The sequence below is a fragment of the Phyllostomus hastatus genome, unplaced genomic scaffold (genome assembly GCF_019186645.2).
Source record: "Phyllostomus hastatus isolate PE091 unplaced genomic scaffold, TTU_PhHast_1.1 phas_contig_150, whole genome shotgun sequence".
NCBI classification, from domain to species: domain Eukaryota; kingdom Metazoa; phylum Chordata; class Mammalia; order Chiroptera; family Phyllostomidae; genus Phyllostomus; species Phyllostomus hastatus.
This window is the reverse complement of record NW_025333611.1, coordinates 3,138,888-3,165,957: the sequence shown is the minus strand read 5'-3', so window position 1 is coordinate 3,165,957 and position 27,070 is coordinate 3,138,888. Positions and strand designations below refer to the sequence as shown.

General features: G+C 49.5%; 1 protein-coding gene across 2 annotated transcripts in view; it reads left to right on the top strand.

Moving 5' to 3' along the window:
- Positions 1–974: 974 nt before the first annotated feature.
- The window catches only part of BAIAP2L1 (BAR/IMD domain containing adaptor protein 2 like 1), a 53,768-nt gene continuing 27,672 nt past the window's right edge, over positions 975–27,070 (top strand). For both annotated transcript variants that reach the window (XM_045821651.1, XM_045821640.1), the window contains exons 1-3: positions 975–1,310; positions 16,835–16,910; positions 26,850–26,936. In XM_045821651.1, coding sequence (XP_045677607.1) covers positions 1,260–1,310; positions 16,835–16,910; positions 26,850–26,936 — 214 coding nt within the window. In that variant the 5' untranslated portion in view covers positions 975–1,259. The remainder of the gene's footprint in view (positions 1,311–16,834; positions 16,911–26,849; positions 26,937–27,070) is intronic.

Below are 27,070 nucleotides of genomic sequence, written 5' to 3'. Positions count from 1 at the left end.
TATCTTCACAGCCCATAAAAGATGCAATTGCACCCAGACAGAAGTTTAAAAAAAAAAAATCAGACTGTAACCTCCCGCCAAGCTCCCTGGGTGAACGTCTCAGGTGCCAAGAGGTGTTCCCGCTGGGAGAAGCCTGTTCTGGATCTTCAGAATCTAGGCTGCGGCTGGGGTGAAGACAGAGCGGGAAGCGTCAGGGGTCTGCCCCTGCTCAGACTCTTGAGAGCCGAAAGGAAGAACTGCCTCCATACCGCAGCTCAGCGCGGAGTTCTAAGTCTTGTGAATAGCTTGGTGACATTACACTGAGTTAAATGTCGTCCTCAAATGTAAAGTTTAGACATGTAACCACATCTCGGCACATAGTAATTTTTCGTATAGGAGGAACTTCCCACACTGCAAGTGGCAGGTCCCCTTTCCTCATCAAGAGAGCCTCTGCCACGGGGTCCCTCAGATCTTTGGGGTCAGCAAGAGGGGTGCGGGGGGCGGGGGGAAGGTGTGAAGCGCGCAAATCAAAGCAACTGGAGGACGTGGGCCCCTCTTCCCGCGGTCCGCAAAAGGTAGGGCTGGTAGTCGGCGGGGCCTCCGAGACCAGCTCCGTGCGGGACACAGCAGGGCTCTGGGAACACAGGCCCGACCGCCCTCGGGGCAGGCCCTGTCCCCGCAGGAGAGAAACCCCGGCTACCGACGCTTCCCGGGGTCCCTGCGTCCCCAGGAGCTCCCGGCCGGAAGCGAAGCGGCCCCGGTCGGCCGCCCGCCCCGCCGGGTGTGCCAACAGGTGGGTACACCCCGCCCACTTAGCCCCTCTCGCCTCCGCCCCGCCCACCCGGGCCGCTTAGACCCTCCCACCAGCCCGGGCCCGCCTCCTCTCCTTCCCCCGGCCTCTAGGCCACGCCCACCCTGGCCGCCTCAGGTGGGGCCAGCCCCGCCCAACCGGGCCGCGCTCCCTCGCGGCCGCCCCGCCCACTCGGCCCCGCCCACCCCGCCGCCTCAGGTGGGGCGGCCCGGCCCGGCCCGCTCGTCCAGCTGGCGTCAGGCCGCGTCTCCCCTGCTCCTCGCCGTCTTCCGCGGCGGAGGCGGCGGCGCTGCAAGTTTTGACGTCTCGGCGGCGGAGACGTGCGCCGGCACTCGGGGCCCACGGGCTGCGGCGGCGGCTGACCCTCGAGGGTCCCTCGGTCGCGCCCCTGCAATCCCGCCGCCCGGGGTCGGGCGGCCACGAGGCCCGGCCGCGTCCTCCCGCGCTCGCCCGTCCGGCGGCTGCAGCCATGTCGAAGGGGCCGGAGGAGGTGAACCGGCTCACCGAGAGCACCTACCGGGTACGCGGGCCCGGGGCGGGGGCCGGGGGCCGGGGGCCGGGGCGCTCCGGGACTCGGGGTTCGGGGCCGAGCAAGTGGGGGGGGGGCCCGGCCGGCCGAAGGTCCGGCTTTTTCACCTTGGGGCGAGGAGGGGACTTTTCGCGGGAAGAGCCTCCCCTCCCCTCCCCCCGCTCCGGGCGCCGGAGACGCCCATGGCGCTACTTAGTTTACACCCCGACGTGTTCGGGGGGACTTGGCGGAAGGGGCGGTGATCGGTGCGGTTTCGGGGGCCACGCCCGCTCCGAGCTGCTGCCCGGAGTCGTGGCCGCGCCGAGCCTCCCCGAGGCCGGGGCCGAGCTCGTGCCCGCGAAGGAGGCAGAGCCGCGCGGGGCCCGGCCGGGAGGGACTGGCGGGCGCGCCAGGTGAGCCGAGCGGCCGGGGACTCCGCGGGGCGGCGCTCCGGGGGGGCGCTCGACCCTCGCTCCCGCCGACCCCCTCCCCTCTCGCGAGCGGCTGGAAGTTCAACTTGGCGTTCACTGGAGTCCAGCAAACCTCCACCCGGGGTTTTCCGAAAAGTGCCCGGACCTCAAGGAACGCCGTGACGGTCCATCTCTTAACGCACACTCATTGCGCGAGAGTTCCTCCGGAAACAGACACAGACTTGGGATTAGTGACCCGTCGAGTCAGTTTCAGTGGGAAATGAATCCCAGGGGGAATAAGAGACGTGTTCAATCATCTGCTATTAATAGAACACAAAACAACTTTTGTTGTAATTCGGCTGAGGCTCGTGGAACCCCTGAGACTTTTAAAGTTTTCCAAGTCGTGTATAGTCATTTTTTAAGGCCCGCAGTGTGGTCATTTTTATACTTTTTTTTTTCCACCTTAAAACTCTAGTCCTCTAGATTGGCAGGGTCTGCGTGAATTCCTCAAATCAGGATTTTATTGACTTTCGTTGGATAAGAATTTTAAGACAGCGTGGAAATATATTCGTAATCTATCTGTTGAAGTTCAAACATTTTTATTTCCTTCATCGGAATACGAAAGTACTGTAACGTGTGGACTATAATTTATAGGTTCATAGACACCGTTGACAGGGCATTTGGGGGGCTCAGTAAGGCCCTGTGACCAAAACCCGTTCCTTAGCCATGTCTTTCCTTAATGAGGGCATTTAGAAACCCCAGAAATTTGAGTGTTAAAGTTTTACATTTGTACTGAGGCTGTTACTTTTAAGTGCTGGTGAAGATGGCGGGTCAGGAAGCGTGAGGTCTTTTCAAAGTGTGTAAATAAAACGTTCCTGCTCAGACGCAGGCAGTGGTGGCCACTCTGACGGCTGTCAGTTAAGGAAGAACCGTGGGATTGAGGAATGCAGGTCACTGCGCATTGGAGGCCGAGCCTGAGTCCCCGCAGGGCCAGGGAAGCTTGAGAAAGTGCACACACAGATTCCTCTCCCCGCTGGCCGCCTCCGAGAACGGGCACACTTATCTGTCCAATCTGAGAGGAGATAGCAGCTTGAGACGAGCAGTCAGGCGCTCCGAAGTGATTTGGCTGTGCTTTATTCCTTTCACTTTCAGCCCTTCTACCCCAAGGAGGGGCTGGTACTCAAGGGAACTACAGCCCCGCAGATGCCAGCCGCACACTTTAGCCGGTTGCATTACCCGAGGGCCTGGGGCAGGAGGGGGAAAGTGTGGATTTCGTAGTTTGGGTTATATGTATTTGTAAGGCCATATAAAAAATGCCCATGCCTTGAAAGGTTATTCATAGCACATTGCTTTTATTCCCAGGTGTTTTAAAGTACACTAAAAGCTCACAGATGTTTGTTGATTGACCTCAATCACCACGCCCTCGTTAATGTTGTAGGGTCGTGTTTTTTATGTTGAGATGGTAAAATAAGAATAGACAACTCCAGACAAAAAGTTTATATGTAAGCAATGAAGTGAGTGCTGCTAGTTTGTGCTTTGTCTGCGATGGAAATGCACAGTGAAATTGTATATTCACAGGGCTGAGCTGAAAGCCTGAAATTCTTTCACCTCCTGCCCACCGGGTTCTTGCTCCCCATGCCCCTGCCCCCTACCAAAGCTGAAAACAGTTTAAGCCTAATAGGGTAAAAAAATCTGTCAGTGTTGATGAGTCTAGCTAGTTTTTTTTTTAAGAGACTTCCTTTATGTTACCTAGCAATCTACAATGTTTTACTAATAGAACCACAACCTAACCAGGTGCGTTTACAAAAGACACCTGCAGATGAGATTTTATGACTTGTTTGTATGGGCGTCAGGGGTTTTTTTTTAATACTCAAATTTCTCCCACTTTGAAATAAAGGAATAAATTCTTTACAGAAAGTGGGGATTATAAAGAAGTGTGATCCTCTGTGTGCAGTATCAAGTAGCTTTAAATATTTACACATTTGTAGAGTTCTCTAAATATCTACTTAGACAAATGATTACTGGAGAGCCATGCCAACTCCCAGGAGGATCTGTGTTGTACAGCTTCACAAACAAATGTCATGGCAATAAACCCCAAAATGTCCAGTAATGTTACTGCTGCTAATTAAGAATTAGACGCAAGATCCCTCCCCTTGTCCCCACTTGAGTCTATAGCATGCCGGTAATTTGCAGTTTGTCTGTAACTTTGCATGGCTTTCTCACAAGTATATATATGCTTTGGTGGTATGAGGAAGAAGTAAAGTTTAAAAAAAAAATAAAACCCTTAATTAAGAGTTACCACAACCTTCCTAGAAGTTAGAACTCTTAAAGTCTTAGGAAGTTTTGAGGGGATGGTTATGACATCATCTCGGGGTGTCATACTTCCATTAATTTTGCTGAAGCAGCAGTGAAGGGGGAACATGACACTTAAAACGGGAAAAGGGGACACAGAGTCTTTGCTTAAATGCCACCTTCTCAGAGAGGTCCGCTCTGACGGCTCTTTAAAACTGCCCACGACGCCATCTATCCGGCAACCCTACCTAACCACCTCGGGGTGTAATACATTTATTCATTATGTTCATCTCTCTTCCCACGCCAGCTAGAGTATGAGCTCCCAAAGGAGAAGGGCTTTGTTTTGTGGCGTTTGAACACTGAGAACAGATCCCGGCACATAGTAGGTGTGCCTGTGTGCAGAATAAACGGACATTTAGTAGGCACCTATCTTATGCCAGACCCCCACCCGCCTTAACACTTTCGTGGTGTCGGTTTCCTGCTAACACACAGCAGCTCCCAAGGTGGACGTGGTTGCTGTTTGTTTACTGTTGAGAAACTGAGTCCCGAAGCCTGTGAGTGGCCAGCGTCCGCCCCTCCCATTCTTGTGTAGTAATTTAGTTTGTCCTGACTGACAAGTGCCCAAACCGAACGCCTGTCTATAATTTGGTGATCTAAGATGTCAACAGCGTTTTCTGTCATTCTGGTAATTTGTCACCACTGGCATGTTTTGAACAAACCTTTAAAAAAAAATAAGAAAATGGGGTATTTTTATTTCAATGGGTAAAGCAGGCAATCTAGGCATGCGTACTAGGGGTTTTTGTTGTTTACTTCAGTTTTTTATCCTCTCCACTTGGGTTTAATGGGGGGGGGGGGAGTGAAAGTCCCTGTCTGGTTGGTGGCCAGGGTGGACCCTGCTGTGCAGGTCTGGCTTTTGCAGCTTTCACTGGACTTTTCTGGTTACGGCTGTGGTTCACACGCTGTTTGATCTCCTCCTCTGTCCCCATCATGCACTTTCTGCAGGCGCGCTGGAGATGAAGCAGGGTCTGCAGAAGCCCAGACACCCTGCCCCTGGCTCCGTGGTGGCTGGAAGAGAGGCTGGGACGTAAGGGGCATGTGCCAGGTGCTGGCCGAAGGGGTGCCTGCCAGGTATCGACAGCCCAGTATCGTGGCTCCTTGTCTGGGGAAAATGAAAATAATACAAAGCCGAACAGTAGATGTCTTTTTCTGTCACAGCAGTTCTTCTGGATTGGAAAGAGGTTGTCAAACTGTGGTAGCACGACCGCTCTGCAGACAGGGCGGCAGCCCTTGTCATGGGGCCTGGGAGCCTGGGGCCGATGGACAGGTGGCACTGCTCACAGGTTCAGCTTGCTTTCAGGTGTGCATTTGTGACGTTATTCAGTATTGGGCGTGAATTCTTTTCTTTTCTTTTTTTTAAAGATTTTATTTATTTTTCAAGGGGGAGGGAGGGAGAGAGGGAGAGAAACATTGAAGTGTGAGAGATACATCAGTCGGTTGCCTCTCACACACCCCCAACGGGGGACCTGGCCCGCAACCCAGGCCTGTGTCCTGGGTCCTGTGTCCTATGTCCAATCGAACTGGTGACCTTTCCGTTCTCAGGCCGGTGCTCAACCCACTGAGCCACGCCAGCGGGGGCTGGGCATCAGTTCTTACCTCGCACTTCTGCTGTAATGAGCCACAGACAGACTTGCAGGGGAATCCTGGTGTGTGTGGAATCGCAGCAGACTGGGTTTTTGTTTTCCTCCACATTCCACACTGTTTCTTCTGCAGTTCCAAAGTGAAAGTGGTTCTGAAAGCACGAACATTTAAGGTAGCTTCTGTTGGCATTTGCAAGTATATTTATTTCTAAAACTTTTTATTAAGCTGTAATATACATACAGAAAAGTGTGCTCAGGTGTGCATAGCTCACCACTGAACACACCTGTGTAACCAGCACCCAGATCAAGAAGCAGACCATGACCCCGAAGTCCCTCGCACACCCTTTTCCAGTTGCTGCACCCTCCAAGATAACAACTACCCTCCTGACTCCTAACAGCACCAAAGTTCGTGTGGCCTATTTCGCCTGCCCTCTTTGCCTCAGGGTGTCAGTCAGATTCACCCGGGTTATCGGAGTGGTGATAGTGCATTCTTTGCGCTGTATAGGGTGCCACTGTGCGATTGCATCTCGCGTTCTCTCTCCTTCTCTCGAGAGGCATTCAGATGGGTTTCAGACTACTCCAGGATGCGCACGGTACCGCTGTGAACATTCTAGAACGTGCCCAGTGGGCACGGGCATTCCTTTCTCCTGGGTGTACACGCAGGTGCGGATCTGCTGGGCTGTCGTGTGTTGGAGTGTCTGGCTTTGGTGGAAACCACCCGCAGGTTTTCAGAGTCATTGCGCCGACTCACGCTCCCACCAGCAGCGGCGGGCCAGAGCTTCTGTTGCTGCGCATCCTCGTCAAAAGTTGTTGCTATCTTCCTTCCTTTTCATGTTGGCCACCCTGGTGGGAGGAGGCAAATGACATTTTTGACTAAAAACTAATACCCACACTGTTTGCCCCAGGCGTGGAGGTTGGACGTCTGCCCCCTCGGCAGGAGCCTGGTCTCCGCAGGTGTGGCCCCGGGGGCAGCGGGCGGGACCGGGGCTGGGACCACGGGTCTGAGAGGGGCCTCCCGGCTGTGGTGTGTTCGGCGGGGTAATGCAGAAGTCTGACTTTCCGGCAGTCGTTCTTACATTTACGTGTCCGTGCTGGTTTCACCCTCGGCTGTCTGAAACTGCGTTTTTGTCTGAGCCTGCGAGTAAAAGTCACCTGGACCCACACGGCCCAGCAGTATTGACTCTTGCCCATGCCCCTCGGGGTCTGTTCCCCATCACCTGGTGTTCTGCGCCTGGCTCTGACGCCGCCGCAGAATGCGGTTCTTGATCACAGCGTATCGCCCCACTCCTTGGTCGTTGAACACGCTGAGCACACGCTAAGCACATGCTGAGCACACGCTGAGCACACGAGCACTGCCAGCACTTTGCTGCAGAAGCGCTGCAGTGAGCACCACTGCGGGCGGGGCCTCGCCCCCACTCCTGGTGGTTTCCGTACGTGAAATCCCCGGAGGGAGTGTGGGGCGGCGGGTGGGTGCGTTCTAGAGCCTATTTGCTACACGTTGCACAAGTCCCTCCAGAAAACATGCCCCAAGTTATGCTATAATCTGATTGTGTGTGAATGCACCTTCCCTGATCCCCAGCCAGTGGGGTAGATATTTTCAAATCACTTCCTTTTCTACCATCCGTAGAGGATGGAGTTTTTTAACAGTAGCAAAACATACATACTTACAATATGTAGTCGTTTGTGGACATTGGCCAGGAAAATACCCAAGACTTCGCGTCTCCCACTGTTGGGTGCAATGTAACTTCCTCCATAAACTTTGGACCTGCAGATGGGTACAGAGTGATCACAGCCCTGTGGCCTTGCACGCCTGTATGCTTTTGTTTCCCCCCAGCCTTGACATTATACTTCTCTTTATGTTTTCCAGGCCTTAAGTTTCTTTCTGGTTTATCCTTTTTCTTTTAGGGACCGTATTCTGGTTGTAACCTCTGCCTCAAATCTTTGTGGATAAAGCTGAGACTTGTGTAAGTGAGAGAAAATGTTGCTGGCTTCTCTCCCGTTCAAAACTAAATGAAAAATGTCACCAGGCTGTGTTTCCAGGCAACAGAATAAATGAGCGCCCCGACCAGACCTGGACCTAACCGGCGGTTCACAGCCTTGCTTTAGAGCTACCTGGGCTTTAAAGAGAAGGCAGGCAGTGAAGGTGGCCCCCGGTTTGGTGCTTTTATTTATGTGGTGCTGTAGAGGTTTAAAAGCCCCTGAACAGCAGCAGTGCCTTCCCTACAAACACCAGAGGACAGTGGGGTCAGAAGGAGCCGTGACTGTGCGCTCACAGCCCACCTTGGGGAGGGGTTCCCCCTTCTTCTGTGAGCGGAGGACTTCCATAATGTGTACGTGAGCTTCGTTTATAGAGCAGAAATTGATGTATGTGTTTCATTTTAATGGGTAAAAGTCTTTAAAAACTAGACTAAAAGGTGCCATTTTCTTTCTCTGTTTTGCAAATTGACATTTCAAAGATAAACCTAACTGAAAAATCTTACCATTTTCTCTAAATTTTTACTTGTGGGGACTACATTTTTAACATATGCTCACCTGAGACTGTGAATGGAGTAGAAGAAGAATTCTAAACTGAGAACGCCTGACTTCCCGTTCTTCCCGTTACCTTTTAAAAGTCTGATTCCTGGTGTGGCAAGCAGCTGTCCCCTGGAAGGGCGCAAAGGCAGTAACAGCAAAGACGAGAAAAGGGGCGAAGCGGCAGTAACAGTTTGTCGAAAGTAAGCAGGGATAAAAGTTGGGATGGTTAGCGCGCGTAGCCTAGGGTAAACATGAGAAAGATGGGTTTGGGGGTCGGGACAGGTCTCAGGGGATGAGTCTGCCCTGAGTTAGGAGCGAGGAAGCCCCTGCCTGCAGGGGGGGTGGGGAGGAGTACAGGGGGCGCTCTGGTCCCCTTCGCGTGCCTGTCGGCGCAGAGGGCCCCAGGCCTAAGCTGACAGGCCAGTTCATTTCTGGCCACAGAAACTCAAGTGGCAGAAGACAATCAGGGAAATCACAGTAATGTCTTATGCTTGAGTGCTGTGAATTTTCTTTTTGCTAAAACTTGAATGGTTTTAACAGACTAAATGGTGTATTTTATCACAGCACGGACTTCATCGTACACGTGGGGCAGCTTAGGTGCACGACACAACCGTGTCTGGCGGTACTGTAGGTTTCAGGGTGTGAAAACCACTTGACACATGCAAAACACTGTTCTTACTTCACACTCAGTTCGATTATGTCCTTAGAGAAAACATCTTCTCCATCCAGCCAATCCCCGATTCCGGCGTGTGCTCGATAATGCCCCATCCCTTCACCTGACCTTGCGCGTCCGTTTTCTGACCCACCATGAAGGGGACAGTGCGCACCGCCCGCGGTCGCGGCGGCGATGGCACGCGGTAGCCCGGGAACGCCTCAGAGGCGTGCGCTGGCTGTCGGCAGCGGCGGCCGGTGCCTGCTGGGCCGGAACCGCCGAGGGGCACTGGTTCCCCTCTGCTCCCTGCTTTCCCCAGCGTCTGGGCCTGGCACCACGTCTGTGCCGGTGGGCCCCTCAGCACGGTCTCTCACTTCTCAGAGGCTTGTTGTTTCACCTGTAAGACGGGGGTGGTCACGATCATGTGGCTAGGGCCCCAGGGGACAGCCCACGCGGAATGCGAGGCAGAGAGCCCGAAACACAGCAGCGCCCCAAAAACGGCCACGTGGGACTCAGATGGGAAAGGGAATGAAAGGTTCTCGACGAATGAAGCCGGTAACAACCCTTTCCCTGTCCTTTGTACCACACTCGTCCCTGGAGGCACGTGAATCCCGGTCCCGCTCATGCTCGCTGACACTCGGAGCAGTGACGGGCACTGCTTCAGGTGACGGGCATCCTTTACTCACCTGTCACAGCAGGAGTCGGGGTAACTGGGCATCTGGGGAGATAGGGATGCCCGTCGTCTGAAGAGCTGGCGGGTGTTTCCGAGCTTCGGTCCTGCAGTGCTGATCACTACACCTGATCAGGGTGTGCAAAGTGCTGGTGCTTGGCAGAGCACGTAGTACGTGCGTGCTCCATAAACATCAGCTATTTTTAGATTGAATCTTCAGACCCGACATGAGGTGGGCGTGATGGTTATTCCCGTTTTCTAAAGGAGGGGTTGGAGGCTCAGTGAGGGGGTGGTGTGATTTGCCCAAGGACTCCAGGCCAAAGTTTTTCCTTTATCTTTTTTTAAAATTATATGTTACTTATTATGCTATTATAACTGTCCCACTTTTCCCCCCTCGGTCCCTCCTCCCAGCACCTCCCACTCCCTCAGGCAGTCCCCACACCCTTGTTCACGCCCATGGGTCATGCTGCTGTTCTGTGGCTGCTCCGTTTCCTATGCTGTACTTCTGTTCCTCTGGCTCTTCTGTGACTACCAATTTGTGCTTCTGAGTCCTCTCGCCCCTTCATCCGTTTCTCCAGACCCCTCCCATCTTTTTCTTAAATAATTCCTTTTAACGTTTCATGCAGTAATGGTTTGGTGATAACAGACGCCTTCAGTGTTTCCTTGTCTGGGAAGCTCTTCATCCGCCCTTGGATTCTCAGTGGCAGCTTTGCTGGGTAGAGCAGTCTGGGTTGGAGGCCCCCGCTTTTCATGACTTTGAGTATTTCTTGCCAGTCCCTTCTAGCCTGCAAACTTTCTTTTGAGAAATCAGCTGACAGTCTGATGGGAACTCCCCTGTAGGTGACTCTCTGTTTTTCTCTTGCTTTTAAGAGTCTCTCTTTATCATTGACCTTTGGCATTTTAGTTGTGTTTCTTGGAATGGACCTCTTTGCATCCATCTTGTTGAGGACTCTCTGTGCTTCCTGGATTTTCATGTCTATTTCCTTCACCAAATTAGGGAAGTTTTCTCTCATCATTTTTTCAAATAGATCTCCGATATCATGCTTTCTCTTCTCCTTCTCGCACCCCTGTGATTCAAACGTCGGGTCTCTTGACGTTGTCCCCAGGCACTCCCTCTGGGTTGGGTCTTTGTTTTTTTCCATTCTTTTTCTTGTTGTTCTGATTGGTTGTGGGTTTTTTTTTCCCAAAGTTTTTTTCCTGCCATCTCCCCTTGTGCCCCCACCCCACTCCTATGGGGATGGCATGTTACAAATTATAGATAATACAAGTTGGATTTATAATGCATGTTGATGGTAGCATAAATATATAGTACAGACTGAAGGGAAACAGTTTTGGGTGTTTATACATTTGAATTGAGTATGTCTGCCCTAATTTAATCCTTCTTCAAACAAAAACATCTCAGTTGCCTGATTTTGTTACTTGGTTTGTGCCCCCCACCCCTCATTCCAGTGGGTGTGAAAAAACACGACCCCTGGCCATCTGTCAGCCCACACGCAGCTGCCTGTTTGCCAGTTACTCGCTGGTACTTGCCCTGAAGGCAGGGGCATGATTAAGTATTGATGATGTTGTCCAGAACAGCAGCTTCCGACAACACGAGAAAAGAGAAAGTGAGGTTTTCAACAAATACTGTCTATCTAGAAGTATTCTCAGATATTTAATCCTTATTTCCGAATGCTCTTGTCACAGGAGTCTAAATGATGCCTTGATTAGTTTAAGCATTGCAACATGCTAAACTAATTTGTGTGATATTGTATAAAACAAAATAATATGGAAAATTTCAAGGGTACATACAGTACCTGAATCAAGTTATAAAACTCAATATTAGAGATTCTTAAATCACTTTTAAAACTTATTCCAGGGTGAATATTATCCATGTTTTTCAATTAAGAAAAATAAAGCACTCAAATACCAAATAATCTGTCCTTGGTCATAGGGGTGGGGGACTGGAAAAAGAAACAGAAAGAGAAAGCAATTCTTAGAAATTTAAAGTCTGCTCAGTTTAACTCTCTACCTAGTAATAATCTATTAACTTATGCTTCATAGTCTATAGTCCCAGGTGGAAAAGGCAATAATTTTTTAAAACTGAAAGAAAAATCTCAATGGTAAGGAAGTTAAAACCATCGTAAGGTTGTATAATTCATTTTCGCATTATGATCTGTCGCTCCCCAGGAGTAGAGGAAGTGCATGAGATAAACGGGCCGGCTGGAAGTCCGGTGAAACGCGCCTGCAGGCTCCCGGGGGCCTGCTCCTCGGCATTTTGTGTGTAACGGCCGGCCGTGGACCCCAGCTCGGGCCGGGGCGCTCGTGCGAGTGAGTGGGCCCCTTTTCAAAGGACACTCGGCACGGGAGGGCAGCGGTGTTGGCCGTCATTGCGTTTCAGCCCAGACTGTCCGTATGCTCCTCTGAGTGGACATGAGACTTGCCCTGGTTGAAACTAGTTTGGCAAATTAGCCTCCTTGCCAGGCAGTAACGGGTGGAATACATACTGAGCTTTTGTTATTGATTATAATAAAGTAGTGCTTCTTGGCCAGTGAATGCCTTTTGTAATTTATTCTGTTTCCATACTTGGTATCTTGAGCCTTTTACTCTTAATTTAAATTAAAGTAAAATGGATTCGTTCATCACTACTTGTGATTCTCGCTGAATTTTAGGCTTCATGAACAACTCAGGGCTCAAGCCTTGACACAGCATGACCTTTGACCTAACCGCCGTCCTCCCCCCCCCCCCAAAAAAAAATAGGGAACCCGTCCAATCCCCAAGGACACCCACTGCTACTGTAATATCATGTGGGTTGTGGAACACAAACACAGCACTGCTTTTTTCTTTTGGGGTTTAAAAATACTTGTACTTCAGTTAAAATAACTAAATTAATGGCCAAGCGCCAGTGTAGCAGTGGGTTTCCCACTGTTCAAAGAGGCCAAAATTTACAGGGGAAATTTCTGGAGCTAAACCTCAATAGTAAAGAATTGAAGTATACGTTAAATGTTGAAGCTTAAAAACTCTTGTATTTTCTGTGAGGCTGACTGTGCTCTCTCAAGTCTTAATTAAAGTGTTTCCCAGTAGAACTCCGTATCACTTTCCTTATATTCTTACCATCTAGGCTCAGCCTCATAAGATTATTGTTTTAGGTGATATTTTAAACTTAACTTTATCTTTTTATCAGAACTTCTAGTCTTATCATCCAGACTTGGTCTCATAAGAAGTTTAAGTGAGATATTTGAAAAACAGTTTTATCTATTTATTAGAAGGTAACCATCTTCTGCCGAAATGACTAGATTTTTGAAATTACTGACATCTCATACATTGCTGATGAGAACGGGAAGTGTGGTGCGGCTGCTCTGGACACCAGTGTGGCAGTTGCCCATGAAGTTAAACATACACCGACCAGATGACGCAGCGGTGGGACTCCCAGGTGTTTGTCTTACGAACACAAACCCTTGTATTGACACAAAAACCGATCAGTGAGCGTCCGTATCCGCCTCGTTGGAAATTGACAAAAGCTGGAAACCAACCCAGATGTGTAGTGGATAAGTGGATGAGCAAATTGTGATACTTCCATACTATGGAATACCACTAGCACCCAAAAAAAAAAAAAAAAAAAGGACTAAACTGATCCACTCAACCACTTGGATGGTACTTAAGGTCTTAGTGCTCAGTGAGGAAGCCAGTCTCGGAAGGTCACGTGATTCCGTTTGTATAGCACTTTTACAAGGGCAGTCTCAGTAGCCGAGATCGGTGATGGCCAAGGGTTGGGGTTGGTGGGGGGGTTGTGGCTACGAAGGGGTAGCATGAGGGAGATCTTTGTGCTAATGGAACAGTTCTGTATTATAATTGTGGCGGTGGCTATACAAGTCTGTGCATGTGATAAAATTCCGTAGACACAGTGCACCGCTTAAAAAAAAAAGGCAACATAAAAACCGGTAGATCCGAGTCAGGCCTGCAGTTCAGTGAGCAGTGTGTGCCCCTGTCAGTCCCCTGGTTTTCGTAAAGCGCGGTGGCTTTATAAGCTGGCTCTGGGAGAGGCATACGTGAGAGCCCCGTACAATCTTTACACCTTCTTGTGACTCTTAAACTATTTCAGAACGAAAAGCTTGAAAGCAAAACAAGGAACTGGAGGGGAGAGCGGAGAGTAGCAGCTGCGGCACAGGCGCGGGTCCGGGTGCCGCGGGTTGCCGTCTTGCCCGGACCCGGAGGCTGGTGAGGGGCAGCGCCGGCTTCGGGGCTGGGCGGCCACCGGCCGTGAGCGAGGCTCCCACGGCTGCGTCCCTCCCGCCGGAGCGGCTGCTCCCGCAATACGGACGAGTGTCAGCCGGACAGAGCAGGTGGACCGCAGGTGTTTTTCTGCTCTTTTTCTCTGAGGGTACATGAAAATGAGTAAAATGATGGCAAAGGAACTTTTTAAAAGACCCTTTACGTCCACAGTGTAGCAATCTGAACATGGAAATAGCCGTTGAGAAAAGGTCTAAAGAAACTTGGGGTGATAGGAAACGGAGAGAGGACCCGGGAGAGGGGACCCGTCACCGCCCCGAGAGAACCCCAGCCACCACTGCTGACAGTGGCGCCCTCTGCCGGGCGGGCCGGGGATTTGCGCTCAGAATATAGTGACTCGGAAACACCAGCCACGGGTGGAGGGGAGTGAAACTCAGAGCTGAACGTGGGAATCCAGTAAAAGTCAGCTCGGTGAACTGGGATCCCCAGCCCCCTTCCTGACTCGGAAAGCCCGTCTCCTGGTGGTTGCCCCTCCCCAACCCAATGACAGGAAATTAGAAACAGTTCTGGAATGACCCAGTGGCCTCTCGTTACTGTCCCATGGCCAGTCTGTCTGCCGCTGACCTCCATGTGAAGCCCGCTAGTCCATGGCCGCCCTGCGTTCATAACTACGCCCACAGGTTTCCAGCCTGTGTGTTGGGGCTCAGTCTTCGACATGAACTAGGCAAGGATCACCAGGCAGTTGAGGAACCCCTTCAACACAAAATACAGGTGGACACCAAACAGTGAGAAGAAATAATCAGGACATAACGTGGGGAACTGGAAGGAAATACCCAAAATTACAGTTTATTCAAATGAGACAGTATTGCATCCATAAGACAAAAACGGGATGCTTTTGAAAAGGAGTAATAAAAAATCTTGACAGAGCCCAAATTAAAGTTTTAAACAGTAGGAGAGTTGGCATGTAAAGTCTAGGGTATCTGTCCGAGATACAGAACAAAAGGTGGAAAATCAGAGGAAAAACTCTTGGAGAATAACTCCAGGATGTATAAAGTCTTCATCAGAATGCCATAAAAAAATGAAGAGACAAGAAACGAAATGGGAACATTTTTCAGACCAAAGGACGTAATTTTCTGTGTAGTCAGATGGGGTATTTTGAGTGTTCGGTGAAATAGATGAAAAAAGGCACCTGTGGTGAGACCGACCATTGTGTATTATTCCAGAAATGAGCCCCCCTAACCCCGCCCGCCCCGAAAAATCAGATAGAAAGAAGAAGCAGTGATAGCAAGCCTGGATAGTAAAGACGGTGGAGCAGTCTCTTAAAAATCCTAAGGGAAAAATCACTGTCCATCTATAATACTCTAGCCAGCAAAATATCAATCAAATGTCAAGACAAAAATAATTTCACGTGCATGGGCACTCAGGTATACCTCATGCATCAATTCGTGGGTCATTCTTGGCGGGTGACCTCCGGGAAGCAGGAATAAAGGAAGAGGACAGTGTGGAGTCCAGCTAATGAGAGCTGTGACACAGGGGACCAGAAGGGGACTTACAAGGGCAGCGGCGTAGCGGGGACACCCAGGCCAGACTGAGCAAAAGGCTGGGGAGTCCTTGGAGGAAGTTCGGGGGGGGAATGGAATGGCAGATTAGCTGTTAGCTTTGTGTGTTTGAAAAAATCATATTGACAGACCTCTGCTAGATCCGACAGAACACATGGGAGGACGCAAATGGAGCACAAGCATGAGGAAGGGGAGGGAGTGATCAAACAAAAGCGCTGCACCAAGAGAGTGGCTGCAGTCCTCGGTCCATTCCTTGCCTAGTAGTGGCAAATATTTACAAAGTAATCATAAAACCTGGCTGTTGACTTACCAGGAAATTGCCATTCAACCATGGAGGAAGGACTGGGGAGAGGAAAGTGGGGTGATGTGGAGAGCCAATCCTCGTCTACGGTGGCAGAAAGCCTGTAGTCACTGCCCAGTGTTGAGAAATTAAGACTACTCAAACCTGTGGCAGTGGGTACAAGAATAGCTGCACCTCTAAGAGGGCCCTCAGGAGTAAGGCTAGGCGTGGGGAAAGGCGAGGCGGGGTGATTTTTCATGGTACGCTTTCATGACTGCCTGATAAAATAAGAGTGATGTTTTCTCTCTGCTAACTCGTAACCGAGAACCTCTGGACCCCACGTGGCGTGTGTCAAGTATCTGCCCCTTTGAATGCTGCTGAGTTTTTCATTCTTTCCATGTCCTGGTCCTCTACCAACGTTACAGACTTTGGGATCGGGGCTCAAGCGTCTTCTGTCTGGAGTGAGTGAAGCTCACTGTTTGTGGGGGGAACAGATGTCTTCAGTCACTGTGTGTGTTCTGAGTCAGGCCAGACTCCCCTGGGAAGGATTCCTGGTGTGCGCTTCAGATTTAGGATGTTTTAGACTTACAGTCACATTCCACACAATTGCCTGTCTTACACTTGTCACAGCAGTTTGTCTCTAAGTGTACGAGACACCCGACATCTGCAGAGCCGTGGCACCGGGACGCCCACGAGGGGAAGCCGTGTCCGTCCGCCCACTGCTGTGCACAGGACCGCGCACGCAGTAGTCGCTCCATCCGCATTCAACAAATAAGCTGATTCCTGAGGGGGGCAACAGTGACCACCTAGAAAGTGTCCTAAAGCCACCAGCGACACTCACCCCCACTGCCTCCCCCAGCCACGAGGCACAGTAAACACAAAACCTCTTCCAAATTCCTGTCCAGCTGACAGCCACAACGCTGCCCATGCAATTCAATTCCGATCCCTGGGATGACAGCCATTGATCCACTTAAACCCAAAGGTGGCACCAGTTTCCGGGCTCACGGCACCTGCAGGGTCCGCTTTGGGGGGCAGCCCGCCTGCCGCCTGCTCCGTTCCCAGCAGGGTCTCGGCGCCCGCGGGCACCTGCGGAACCGCCGGGGTCACGGACACCTTGCGGCGCGAGCACCCCGATCCGTCATCTCGGAGACGTGTGGCCGCACGACCTGCAGGTCGGCCTTCACGCCCTGTCCTCGTCGGCCGTGCTGTCCAGCACGCGTGGGTGTCCCCGGCTGTGGGGCGACAGAATCTGGAGACCGCTCGGTCTCCTGTTCCCGTATTTTACTAACTCGTTTGTTCTGTTCGTTTGCCAGAATGTTATGGAGCAGTTCAACCCACGGCTGCGAAATTTAATAAACCTAGGAAAAAATTATGAAAAAGCTGTTAATGGTAAGTCTTTCTGTTTTATAAATGTATGAATGTAGAGCATGTATTCAGTAAGTAGTTTACTAATTGTTTTTAAATGCTTGATGTAGAGGTTTTAAAAATACCTTTAAATTGATGGAAATTATTTACACGTAATGTAATCTACACAACTCTGCAATAATAGAATATTAGTATATTTGAAATGAGTAAATTGAATAAGCAGCTGTATGAGTTTTGTATTTTAATTATCAAGTCATATTTTTTGACATGGTTCAGTCTTTGAAATCTTTGCCATAAATGTGTTTTCTGCTTCTTCAACCGAATTATTTATGAACTAAGAACATTGAAAATGTGTACGTAAAATATTTACTTTAGTATCCTGCAGCATAGGAATTACCCTTTTCTTTATATCGAAGAATTCCTTGCCTTTTGGGTATATCGCTTTTGATCGTAACGTGAGCAGTAAAATTTCTAGCCTGAATGGAAACACATCTACATTGAAGGCTGAACCTAGATTCTCATGTCAAAGCGAATGCTTGTTGAAAACGAAGGTGGGCACTGGCTGCTGTGGTCTCCCTTGGAGAGCCAGCAGTATGGGCTGGTCTGCAGCGTCCCCGCCCGAGGAAGCTGACACGCGTCTCCACACGCGCGTGGAGGGCTTTCCTGCCGGAAGGCGGGCGTTGTCGACGGCCGCCGTGAAAACCTGAGGTGCTGACAGTCACCAGATTCTAGCATGGTCAAAACAGTTTCCCCTTGGTAGCAGAAGTCGCCCCCCAAATATTCAGACCCCGATTTCACCCTCGACCCTGGTTCATTGGGACCACCAAGGAACGTGAGTAGGACACTTGGCTTCCACTGGTTCGGTCTGGAAAGGGCTTCAGATGAAGTTTTGTGTCTTTTTATATCTTATTCTGCCGTGTGTAACGTGCACTTCGGCCCAAATTTTTGAGGGGAAAATAAGGATGTGCATTATACGTGGGTAGTCCTAATGACGCACCTATATATATAAATGTTTTTAATTCTTTTATTTATGCTTACGCATTAAAAGGGCAACTCTAAAAAGCAATAACATCTGTATGCAAAATAATACCCCGGAATGTGATCATCAGTTTTGTTCCTAAATATAAACAAATAAATAATTGAATCACAAAATTAAAGCAAAAGGTTTTTGCCCTGAAAGTTTGGGCCAAAAACGTGGGTGCGCGTTATGCACGGAAAAATATGGGTGTGTCTCATTTTTCTAACTTTTACCGTGCCCCACCCTCGGGTGCTCTCTGTCGGTTTTTTGCCATAAACCGGTGGCCTTGCACGGCTCCCACAGGAGCGCGCCCCGGGTTGGAGGCCGTGCGGACTGGACTGGGGATGATGAGCGCCCCATTGTTGTGGTCAGTGGAAAAGCAAACGGCTTACTTACTTCTGGATCTCTGCTGCCTGCCAGACATTTCCCGTGTCAGGAACTGTGGCGGTCCTGGGATCTGTCACCCTGCAGCAGCACCCGTGATTGGGTGACTCCTGCGGGCGGCCCCTCCCTCCTTCAAAGGGCAGGAGTCTGGCACGGCTGACCGTCCCCTGACGGGTGCTTAGTCACGGGGCCGCAGAGTCCTTGCTGCAGACGCCCCGGTAAAGGCAGTCTCCAGGCCCGCAGTGATTGTTTCTCTCCGGCATGTGCTGCCTTCCTGAGGCCGAGTTCCACAGGGCAGCCCAGCGACAGCCTGCGGCTCCGTCCCTGCTAAAGCGGCTTCTCCCCAAAGGGCTCTTACCGCTTTAACACTTTCCGGGGACTATTCTGTGCTTCGTAAGGTATTTCCAGAATGTCTGCAGACCATCTGGGTTTTGTTGGAACCACCGAGAAACTTGGATAAATTGTAGAGCCCCTGGTAGGAATTGTCAGTACAGCCAAGGATGCCAGATCAGGCAGATTAGGTTGTAAGCAACGTGGACGTGTGCAGCCCACAAAGGGCATGGGATGGGCAGTGCCCCCCAGTCTGAGCGGCGGAGGCGGGGCGATGAGCCAGCTGACAGACGTTAGATTTCAGCGGGCAGATGGCTGCGCGCCAGCGCTGCGGGCACAAAACACCGCATCCAGGCCAAGACCTGGGGTCCGCACCGGCATGGGTGAGCACCTGTCGGGGGGTGCTGAAACATGTGGTGGGGTGGAGTCGGAGTGTTAATGCACTCCAGTGCAGCCTCAGTTGTCTATTGCCACGGTATACACTGCCCCTCAACTCGGTGGCATGAGACAACGGTAGTTTATTATAAAGGCAGTGCAGTTCGCTGGACCCCTCGGCCTCGCGCCTGCAGCCACAGTCCCCCGTGGGGCTGAGGGCTGCTGGGCTCATGCCCTCCTGCAGGCATAATAGCCTGCTCTAAGAGTGCAAGCCTTTGCAGGAATTACACTTGGTGATTCTCCATTGGCCAAAGCAAGTCACATGACCAAGCCACTCCTCTGTGTGTAGAGGACTACTCAGGATGGGAGTTCTGCAAGGTGTGATTCATCGAAGGCCATTATGTAGAAATCTGTCATGGACTCTGGAGTGGGGGTTCACTCTCTGAGCCATGGGAGGCCCTTAAAGGTTTTTTAGCAAAACTATAATGTAATGAAATCATATTTTAGGGAAAAATTATCTGGTAGAAGTACGTAGATTAAATTGATGAAGTAGCTGGTCAGCCACTAAAATAACACTAATAGGAGAGTGCTGTCAGCCTTGTGGCAGAGTAAGAAGATTCCATTGTTTCTCCCCTTAAATTTAAAAGTCACTCAACTGTCACTCAGCACAGGATCCCCTGTTCACACGACGGACCAGAAAGACCCGTGCACTGGGACATCCGAAGGCAGCCTTGTGGGTGGGCAGGGACGCAGCCAGGCACCCACCGCTGCTCCATCTAGCATCATGGGGGAGCATGGAGCTGCAGTTCCAACCCCTGCTGCGGACCAGAGCAGTGTTGCTCTCCGACAAGGCATCTGCCTTCCCCCTCCCCTCTCGAAGCAGAAGCAGCAGAGGTGGCTGGGAACTTGTAAACAACCCAGGGAAGGGTGGGGCAAAACTGCTAGATAGCGGACTGGCCTCCTCTCCCCACACACCCTGGCACAGCCCGGTAAAACCACAAACAGCAGAAAGAGGAGGGAGCTCCGGGAGTTCACAAAACCACTCTCCTCCCACAGCGGCGGTGCCCCATAACCAAGGGGAGCTGATCACAGAGAGGACGCCCGAGATCCCAGCAGTACAAACAGTGCGAGTGAGAGAAAACAAAAGCTTGCAATACAGCACCATCTACTGGAAAACAAAAGAAAGCACCATCCCTATCAGCCCAATGCACTGTTGAGAGAAGAAGCGTATCTAAACAGGAGAGTTCCACCTCAAAGGCCCAGGCAAAGAAACAGCCCACCAAACAGCGTGGCCGAGGTAACTGGCGAGCACAGAAAGAAAATGAGAAGTCTCCAGAAACCAGATCAAAGTCACGGAAGACAGTGAATAAAATAACAGAGAATTCGAAATTGCAGTTATAAGAAACTCAGGGGTATACGAGGAAACTCAGAAAGCTGGTTTACTGAACGAGGAACAGAATGAATGAACGAAAGGGGCACTTTACCAAAGAGGTTGAAGCAATAATAAAAAAAAAAAAAACTAAGCCAAAACTCTGGAGCTGGAGAACTTAATGAAGGAAACGAGGAATGCATCGGCGTGTTGGAAACAGAGCAGACCAGGTGCAAGAGAGAATTAGCTAACTCAAAGCCAGAAACCCAAAAAGGACCCTGGAGGACCCACTGAGCGTGTAAGAGGATGGAAGGAAGACCCCCTCGAGAACTCGCTGACTACACCAGCGAGAGCAACCCAAGGTCCTAGGCGCGTGCAGAGGAGAAGGAGGAAGAGGGGACAGAGCGTCTGCTCAGAGGGATGGCCGACGAGAGCCTCTGCGGCCTGCAGAGAGCCGTGCTTCAGAATGGGGGGAGCTGACAGAATCTGACTGGATCAGCACGGAAAGACTTTGTCCAAGACACCAGTCACTCAGACTGTTCAAAGTCAATGACAGAGAGGGAGTTCTCAAGGCAGTAAGGGGCGGGGGGGAGACTAATGTACAAAGTAAACCTCATCAGGTTATGATCAGATTTCTCAGTAGAAGCATTGCAAGGCAGGAGAGAGTAGAAGGAAATATTCAAAATACTAAAAGAGGAACCATCAGCCAAGGATAATATTATCCAAAAAAGCTATCCTTTAACTACGAAGGAGAAATAAAGTTTTTCTCAGATAAACAAAGCTGAGAGAATTTGCCACCACAAACATTTCATTGCAATAAACATCGAAAGGAACTCTTCTGTTGGGGAAAAACAAAAAGAAGTATGCAAAACTTTGAGTAAGATGATTAACAGACAGAAGCAGAAAACTGTAAATCTACTTCAGGATAAGTTATTAAACAATTATGACAGAAAGGTTAAAGGGGAAAGGGGACATTAAAATAAGTATGCAATGTGGGTAATGAGTACGATTTGGCAACATAAAAAAGGGGGAAATTTGTGACAAAATCAGAAAAGGGGAGGAGGAAAAGGACTGAATGGGTACAGGTGAATGAAGAAAAGAGGCAATGAAAAGGAAGTACTATTGTATGTGTGAGATATTTTACAACCACAAGACAGCAATCCACGGCGGAGCCGTGAAACATAAAATAGGATAAAGGGGGGAAAAAACACAGAAAACCACCAAATTAAACAGCAGACAGAATCACAAGGGAAAAGCAACAGTGGAGATACAGAGCAACCAGAAGTCAAAAGATAAAGTGGATGCAGTAAGTCCCAATTTATCAGCAATCACCCTCTATGTAAATGGACTGAACGCACCCATGGAAAGGTGCAGAGGAGTGGGATGGGTTAAAAACCAAGACCCAATCGTGTGTTGCCTGCGGGAGACTCATCAGCTCCCGAGCAAAGCACAGGCCCAGAGTGGAGGGGGAGAAGATGATACCTCACGCAAGTGATCTCACTGAGGAAAAAAGAAAAAAAGACTCAAAATAGGAAATGAAACAGAAGTTACAACAGACATCACAGAAACACTGGATTATACGAGAATACTATGAAAGGCCATATGCCACCAAATTCGGTAACCCGGAAGAAATGGACAAAGTCTTAGAAATATGTAACCTTCCTAGACTGCACTGGGAAGAACTGGAAAAGCCAAGTAGACCGACCAATCCCTGGTAAGGAAATTGAAACAGTGATCAAAACCCTCCTAAAAAATGGAAGTCCCGAACCAGATGTCTTCCCTGGCAAATCCTGCCGTAAAGAACGTTTAGTCCCGCCCCTTCTCAAGCTTTCCCGACGGGTGGGAGCGGGAGCACTTCCTCGCCCATCACGCAAGGACGACGCTACCCTGATGCAAAACCAAGCAAGGACAGCCCCAAAGAAGGAAATTACAGGGCAGCACCTCTGATGAACATAGATGCCGAAAATCCTGAAGAAAATACTAGCAAATGTAACACAACAATACATTAAACAGATAATACATTGTGATCAAGAGGGGTTCATCACAGGGATGCAGGGGTGGCTCGGCATCCGCAAATCAACGTGTATAAAAATTAGCAAAAGATAAAAATCTTGTATCAATACATGCAGAAAAAAAGCATTTGACAAAATACAACATCCATTTATGACTAAAATTATAAAATGGGTATAGAATACGGGTGTCAAACTCACTTTCATGGGGGGGGGGCCACATCAGCCTTGCAGCTGCCTCCAAAGGGCCGAACGTAACTTTAGGACTGTGTACAAATGTAACTCCTGCTTAACAGGTGAGTGAGAGCTCGGCACTGCCGCCGGGTAGAAACACGGCACCAGTCCTGAAAAAAACAAGGCGGAGGGCCGGATTCGGCCTCGGGCCTTGCGCTCGCCACCTGTCGTGTAGAAGGAAAGCACCTCAACACGGCAAAGGCCATAGACGACAAACCCTCACTAATGCCGCCGCACTCAACGGTGAAAAACCGAAAGCTTTTTCTCTAAGATCGGAAACGAGGCAGGGACGCCTACTCTTGCCGTTGTTACTCAGCATAGTGATGGAAGGTCTGGCCGGAGCAGTCAGGCGAGGGAAAGAAAAGGCATCCAAATTGGGCACAAAGAAGTAAAACCGTCACTATTTGCAGATGACATGATTCTATGTATAGAATTCTGAGGACTCTAGCAAAAGACCACTAGAAGTTATAAATACAATAAAGTTGCAGGATCAAAATCAATATACAAAAATCTATCAGAAAAGGAGATAAGGAAAACAGTCCCACTTATACTTGTAACAAAAAGGACAAAATGCCTAGGAATAAACAGAAGGTGAAAGACCTGTACTGAAAACTGCAATACTCTCGTACATTATTAAAAGGAATTGAAGAAGATACAAAGAAATGGAAAGATGTTCTGTTTTTATGGATTGGAAGAATTAACATTGTGGAAAGTGGCCGTATTGCCTGAACCAATGTATGGACTTAATATAATCCCCATCAGAATCCCAATAGCATTTTTCACAAATAAAACAAAAAAATACTCAAATTTGTTTGAAACCACAAAAAAAAAACCCCGAATAGCCAAAGCAATCCTGAGAAAAAAGAGCAAAGCTGGAGATATCACACTTTCTGCCTTCAAACTATACTACAAAGCTACAATAATCAAAGCACTGGTTTTGGAAGAAAAACACACAGACCAATGGAACAGAATTGGGAGTTCAGAAATAAAGCCACACATATGTGGGCAAAGAATTCTCAAGTCAGGGAAAAAGGAAAGTAAGTCTCTTCAATAAATGGTGTTGAGAAAACTGGAAAGCCACATGCAAAAGAATGAAAGTATGCTGTTATCTGATACTGTATAAAAAAGTTGTAACTAAAAATGGATTAAAGACTTGAATATAGCACCCACAACATAAAATTAACAGAAGAAAACATAGGCACTAAACTTGGTTTGGGGAGGGGGGTGAACTTGACTCCAAAGACAAGGGAAGTAAAAGAAAAATAAAATGGGACCACAACAAACTAAAAAGCTTCTGCAGAGCAAAAGAAACAATCAATAAAACTAAAAGGCAGCCAGCCAACTGGGAGAAGATATTTTCAAACAATATCTAAAATATTGGGTTGGCCACAAAGTCTGTTTAGTTTTTTCTATAATGCAAAAGATACATTTTTCATTTTTGCCAATAATTTTATTGATTTGGACATTTTGAGTGTGTCGACTGTCTCCCACGTGATATAACATTGATTGTTCTCAATTAGTGTCTCCATGCGCTCGCTCTCAACTTCGACTGGTCTACCCAACCGCGAAGCATCATCTCGCGAGAAATCTCCAGCATGAAACTTTGCAGACCACCTTTAGTATGTTTGATCAGTCACAGCACCTTCTCCGTACACTGCACAAATCTTTTCTTGTGTTTCAGTTACATTTTCACCTTTCTTTTTTTTAAATATTTTATTTATTTATTTTTAGGGAGGGAAAGGAGGGAGTGGGAGAGAGAAAGAGAGAGAGAGAGAGAGAGAGATATCAATGTGCGGTTGCTGGGGGTTATGGCCTGCAACCCAGGAATGTACCCTGGCTGGGAATCGAACCTGGGACACTTTGGTTCCCAGCCCGCGCTCAATCCACTGAGCTACGCCAGCCAGGGCTTACATTTTTACCTTTCTTGAAATAATAAAGCATGCAATCTAACAAAATTGTTTTGAATGAAGTTAAAGACAACTAAGTGCTACTAGAGCCATCTTATGGGGAAAAAAACAAATGAACTTTTTGGCCAACCCAATATATAAAGAACTCCCACAACTCAACGACAAAAAACAATCTGATTAAAAAGTGGTCAGTGGGCCTGAATAAACACTTCTGCAAGGAAGACACACAGATGGCCAGCAGGGAAGAGATGTTCCATGTTACTAGTTACAAAGGAAATACAAATCAAAGCACAGTGAAGTAACACCTGATACCTTTCAGAATAGCAACTACCGGTAGATAAGACAAGAGACAAATGTTGGAGAGGGCGTGGAGAAGAGGGAACCTTCGAGTGCTGCTGGTGGGAGTGTATATGGGTGCAGCTACTATGGAAAATAGTACGGAGGTTCCTCAGAATATTAAGAATAGAGCTACTGCCCTGCCCTGACTGGTGTGGCTCAGTTGGTTGGGTCTTGTTCCGCAAACCAAAAGGTCGTCAGTTCAATTCCCAGGCGGCACATGCCTGGGATGCGGGTTCGGTCCCAGGTTTGGGGCGCATGCAAGAGGCAACTGATCAGTGTTTCTCTCTTGCATCGATGTTTCTCTTCCTCCCTTTCTCTCTTCCTTCCCCTGTCACTAGAGGCAATGAAAGAAAAGCTAAAAGAATAAAAGATAGAGCTACCATATGACCCAGCACTCCCTCTTCTGGGTATTTACCACCCCCCCCCCCCCAGATTGAAAACACTTCTTTGTAAAAAATATGTGTGTCCCTGTGTTTATTGTAGCATTATTCATAATAGCCAAGACATGGAAGGAGCCAAAGTGTCTTTTGAAGGTGATGGAATAAAGGTGTGGTGTACACACCACAGTGAAATACTATTCAGCCATAGAACATATGAAATACTGCCTTTCGCGATAGCACAGACGGATTTTGAGAGTATCACTCTAAGTGAAATAAGTCCGATGGACAGGAACCATATGATTTCATTCATGTGGGATGTAAACCAAAAAGCAGCAAACGAACGAACTCACAGACGCAGACAGCGGAGCGGGGGTTGCCAGAGGGGACGAGGGGCGGGGCAACAGAGAGGGTGAAGGAGTTCAAGCACAAGGTGACGGGAGGAAGCGAGACTTCAGGTGGCGAGCGCACAGTAGAGGACACAGGTGTCGGGTGAAGCTACAGACCTGCAGTTTACACAATGTTGTGACCCAGTGTTACCCTCCCCCGAATTTAAATACGTAAAATAGAACTAATGTGCTCCATTCCTTAAAACAATAAATGGCGGGAAATCTCTTAATGTGTCACAGAGGGGGCCAAAATTATGAAAATATTTATTCTGGATAAATTATATAATTTTTACAGTTAATTCAACTTTATTGTAAAAGCAAGGCTATTTTACTAGATTAGGAAAGTTAGTTTTAAACATAAATCAGCAGATAATGAAAAATTTCACTTGGGTATGTGAGTTCAAACCGAAAGTGTTGTTTAAATATTGTGTGATCCCGTTCACCATTCTCCCACAAGTGTGCTTTTGGCCCGTCAGCACCCTGCGGCTCCGGACCTCCATGCTGAAACGTCGCACAGGTGAACCTGACCTTTCCCTGCCCGCGAGCTCCTTTGTGGGCACAGCCGTCTCTTTCTCGGTTCTGCGGCTGGAGGGCCAACAGCCGCCGTAACTTAGAGCTGAGGGCGTGAAGTGCGTCCCTCACCTGGAGCTGTGTGCACGCCCTCTGGCTGGCCGTTGACCTTGGGAACGTCCCAGAGTACCTCCCCCCCACCCCACCCTTCACGAAACAGGGCGGTACCCTCACTGGCCCGTGTGGTGATGTTGTCGGCCAGAGCAACCCAAGGAACGACTTGGGATAACTGCATAAATGCAACTTCCTGTTGTCCTTTTTAGGATTCCACTTTGAGGTTATCCTCAGTCCATCGAAGTAACTGTGTAGTCGCACGTTAACATTTCCTGAGCTTGTGTGCATGTACGTATGGTACAAGCCGTAGCTTCTGTGTTGGAGCACATCCATTCCGGACCTGGCATCGGACCCAGGCAGGGCCTTCTCTGGACTCCCGGGCTGGTGGAGGAAGGGGTCCCCCCCCCGCCCCCGCAGTGCCCCCCAGGGCTGGGGGCCTCTTCCAGGCGAAGCTGCAGAGCACCGGCCCTGCCTTCTGGAAGCCACCCTCGTCGCAGCCCGGGCGTTCCTGCCGCCAAAGGGACTGAGGGATGCTGGAAAGGAGCCTGTGTGTTGCCTCCCCCGTCCGTGTCCAGGTGATGACTTTGTGTTTCCCCTCTCCTGTCTAGCTATGGTGCTGGCGGGCAAAGCCTACTACGATGGAGTGGCCAAAATCGGCGAGATCGCCACCGGGTCCCCCGTGTCGACAGAGCTGGGTGAGCTGCCCCTCGCCGTGTGTAAACCCAACCTGCGCTGCGGTGCCGGGGCCTTCCATCCCGTGAGGGCTGACGAGAGCACGTGGAGTGGCCCGAACCCGGCTGGAGCGGAGAGCCAGCCAGCCTGGCGCGCC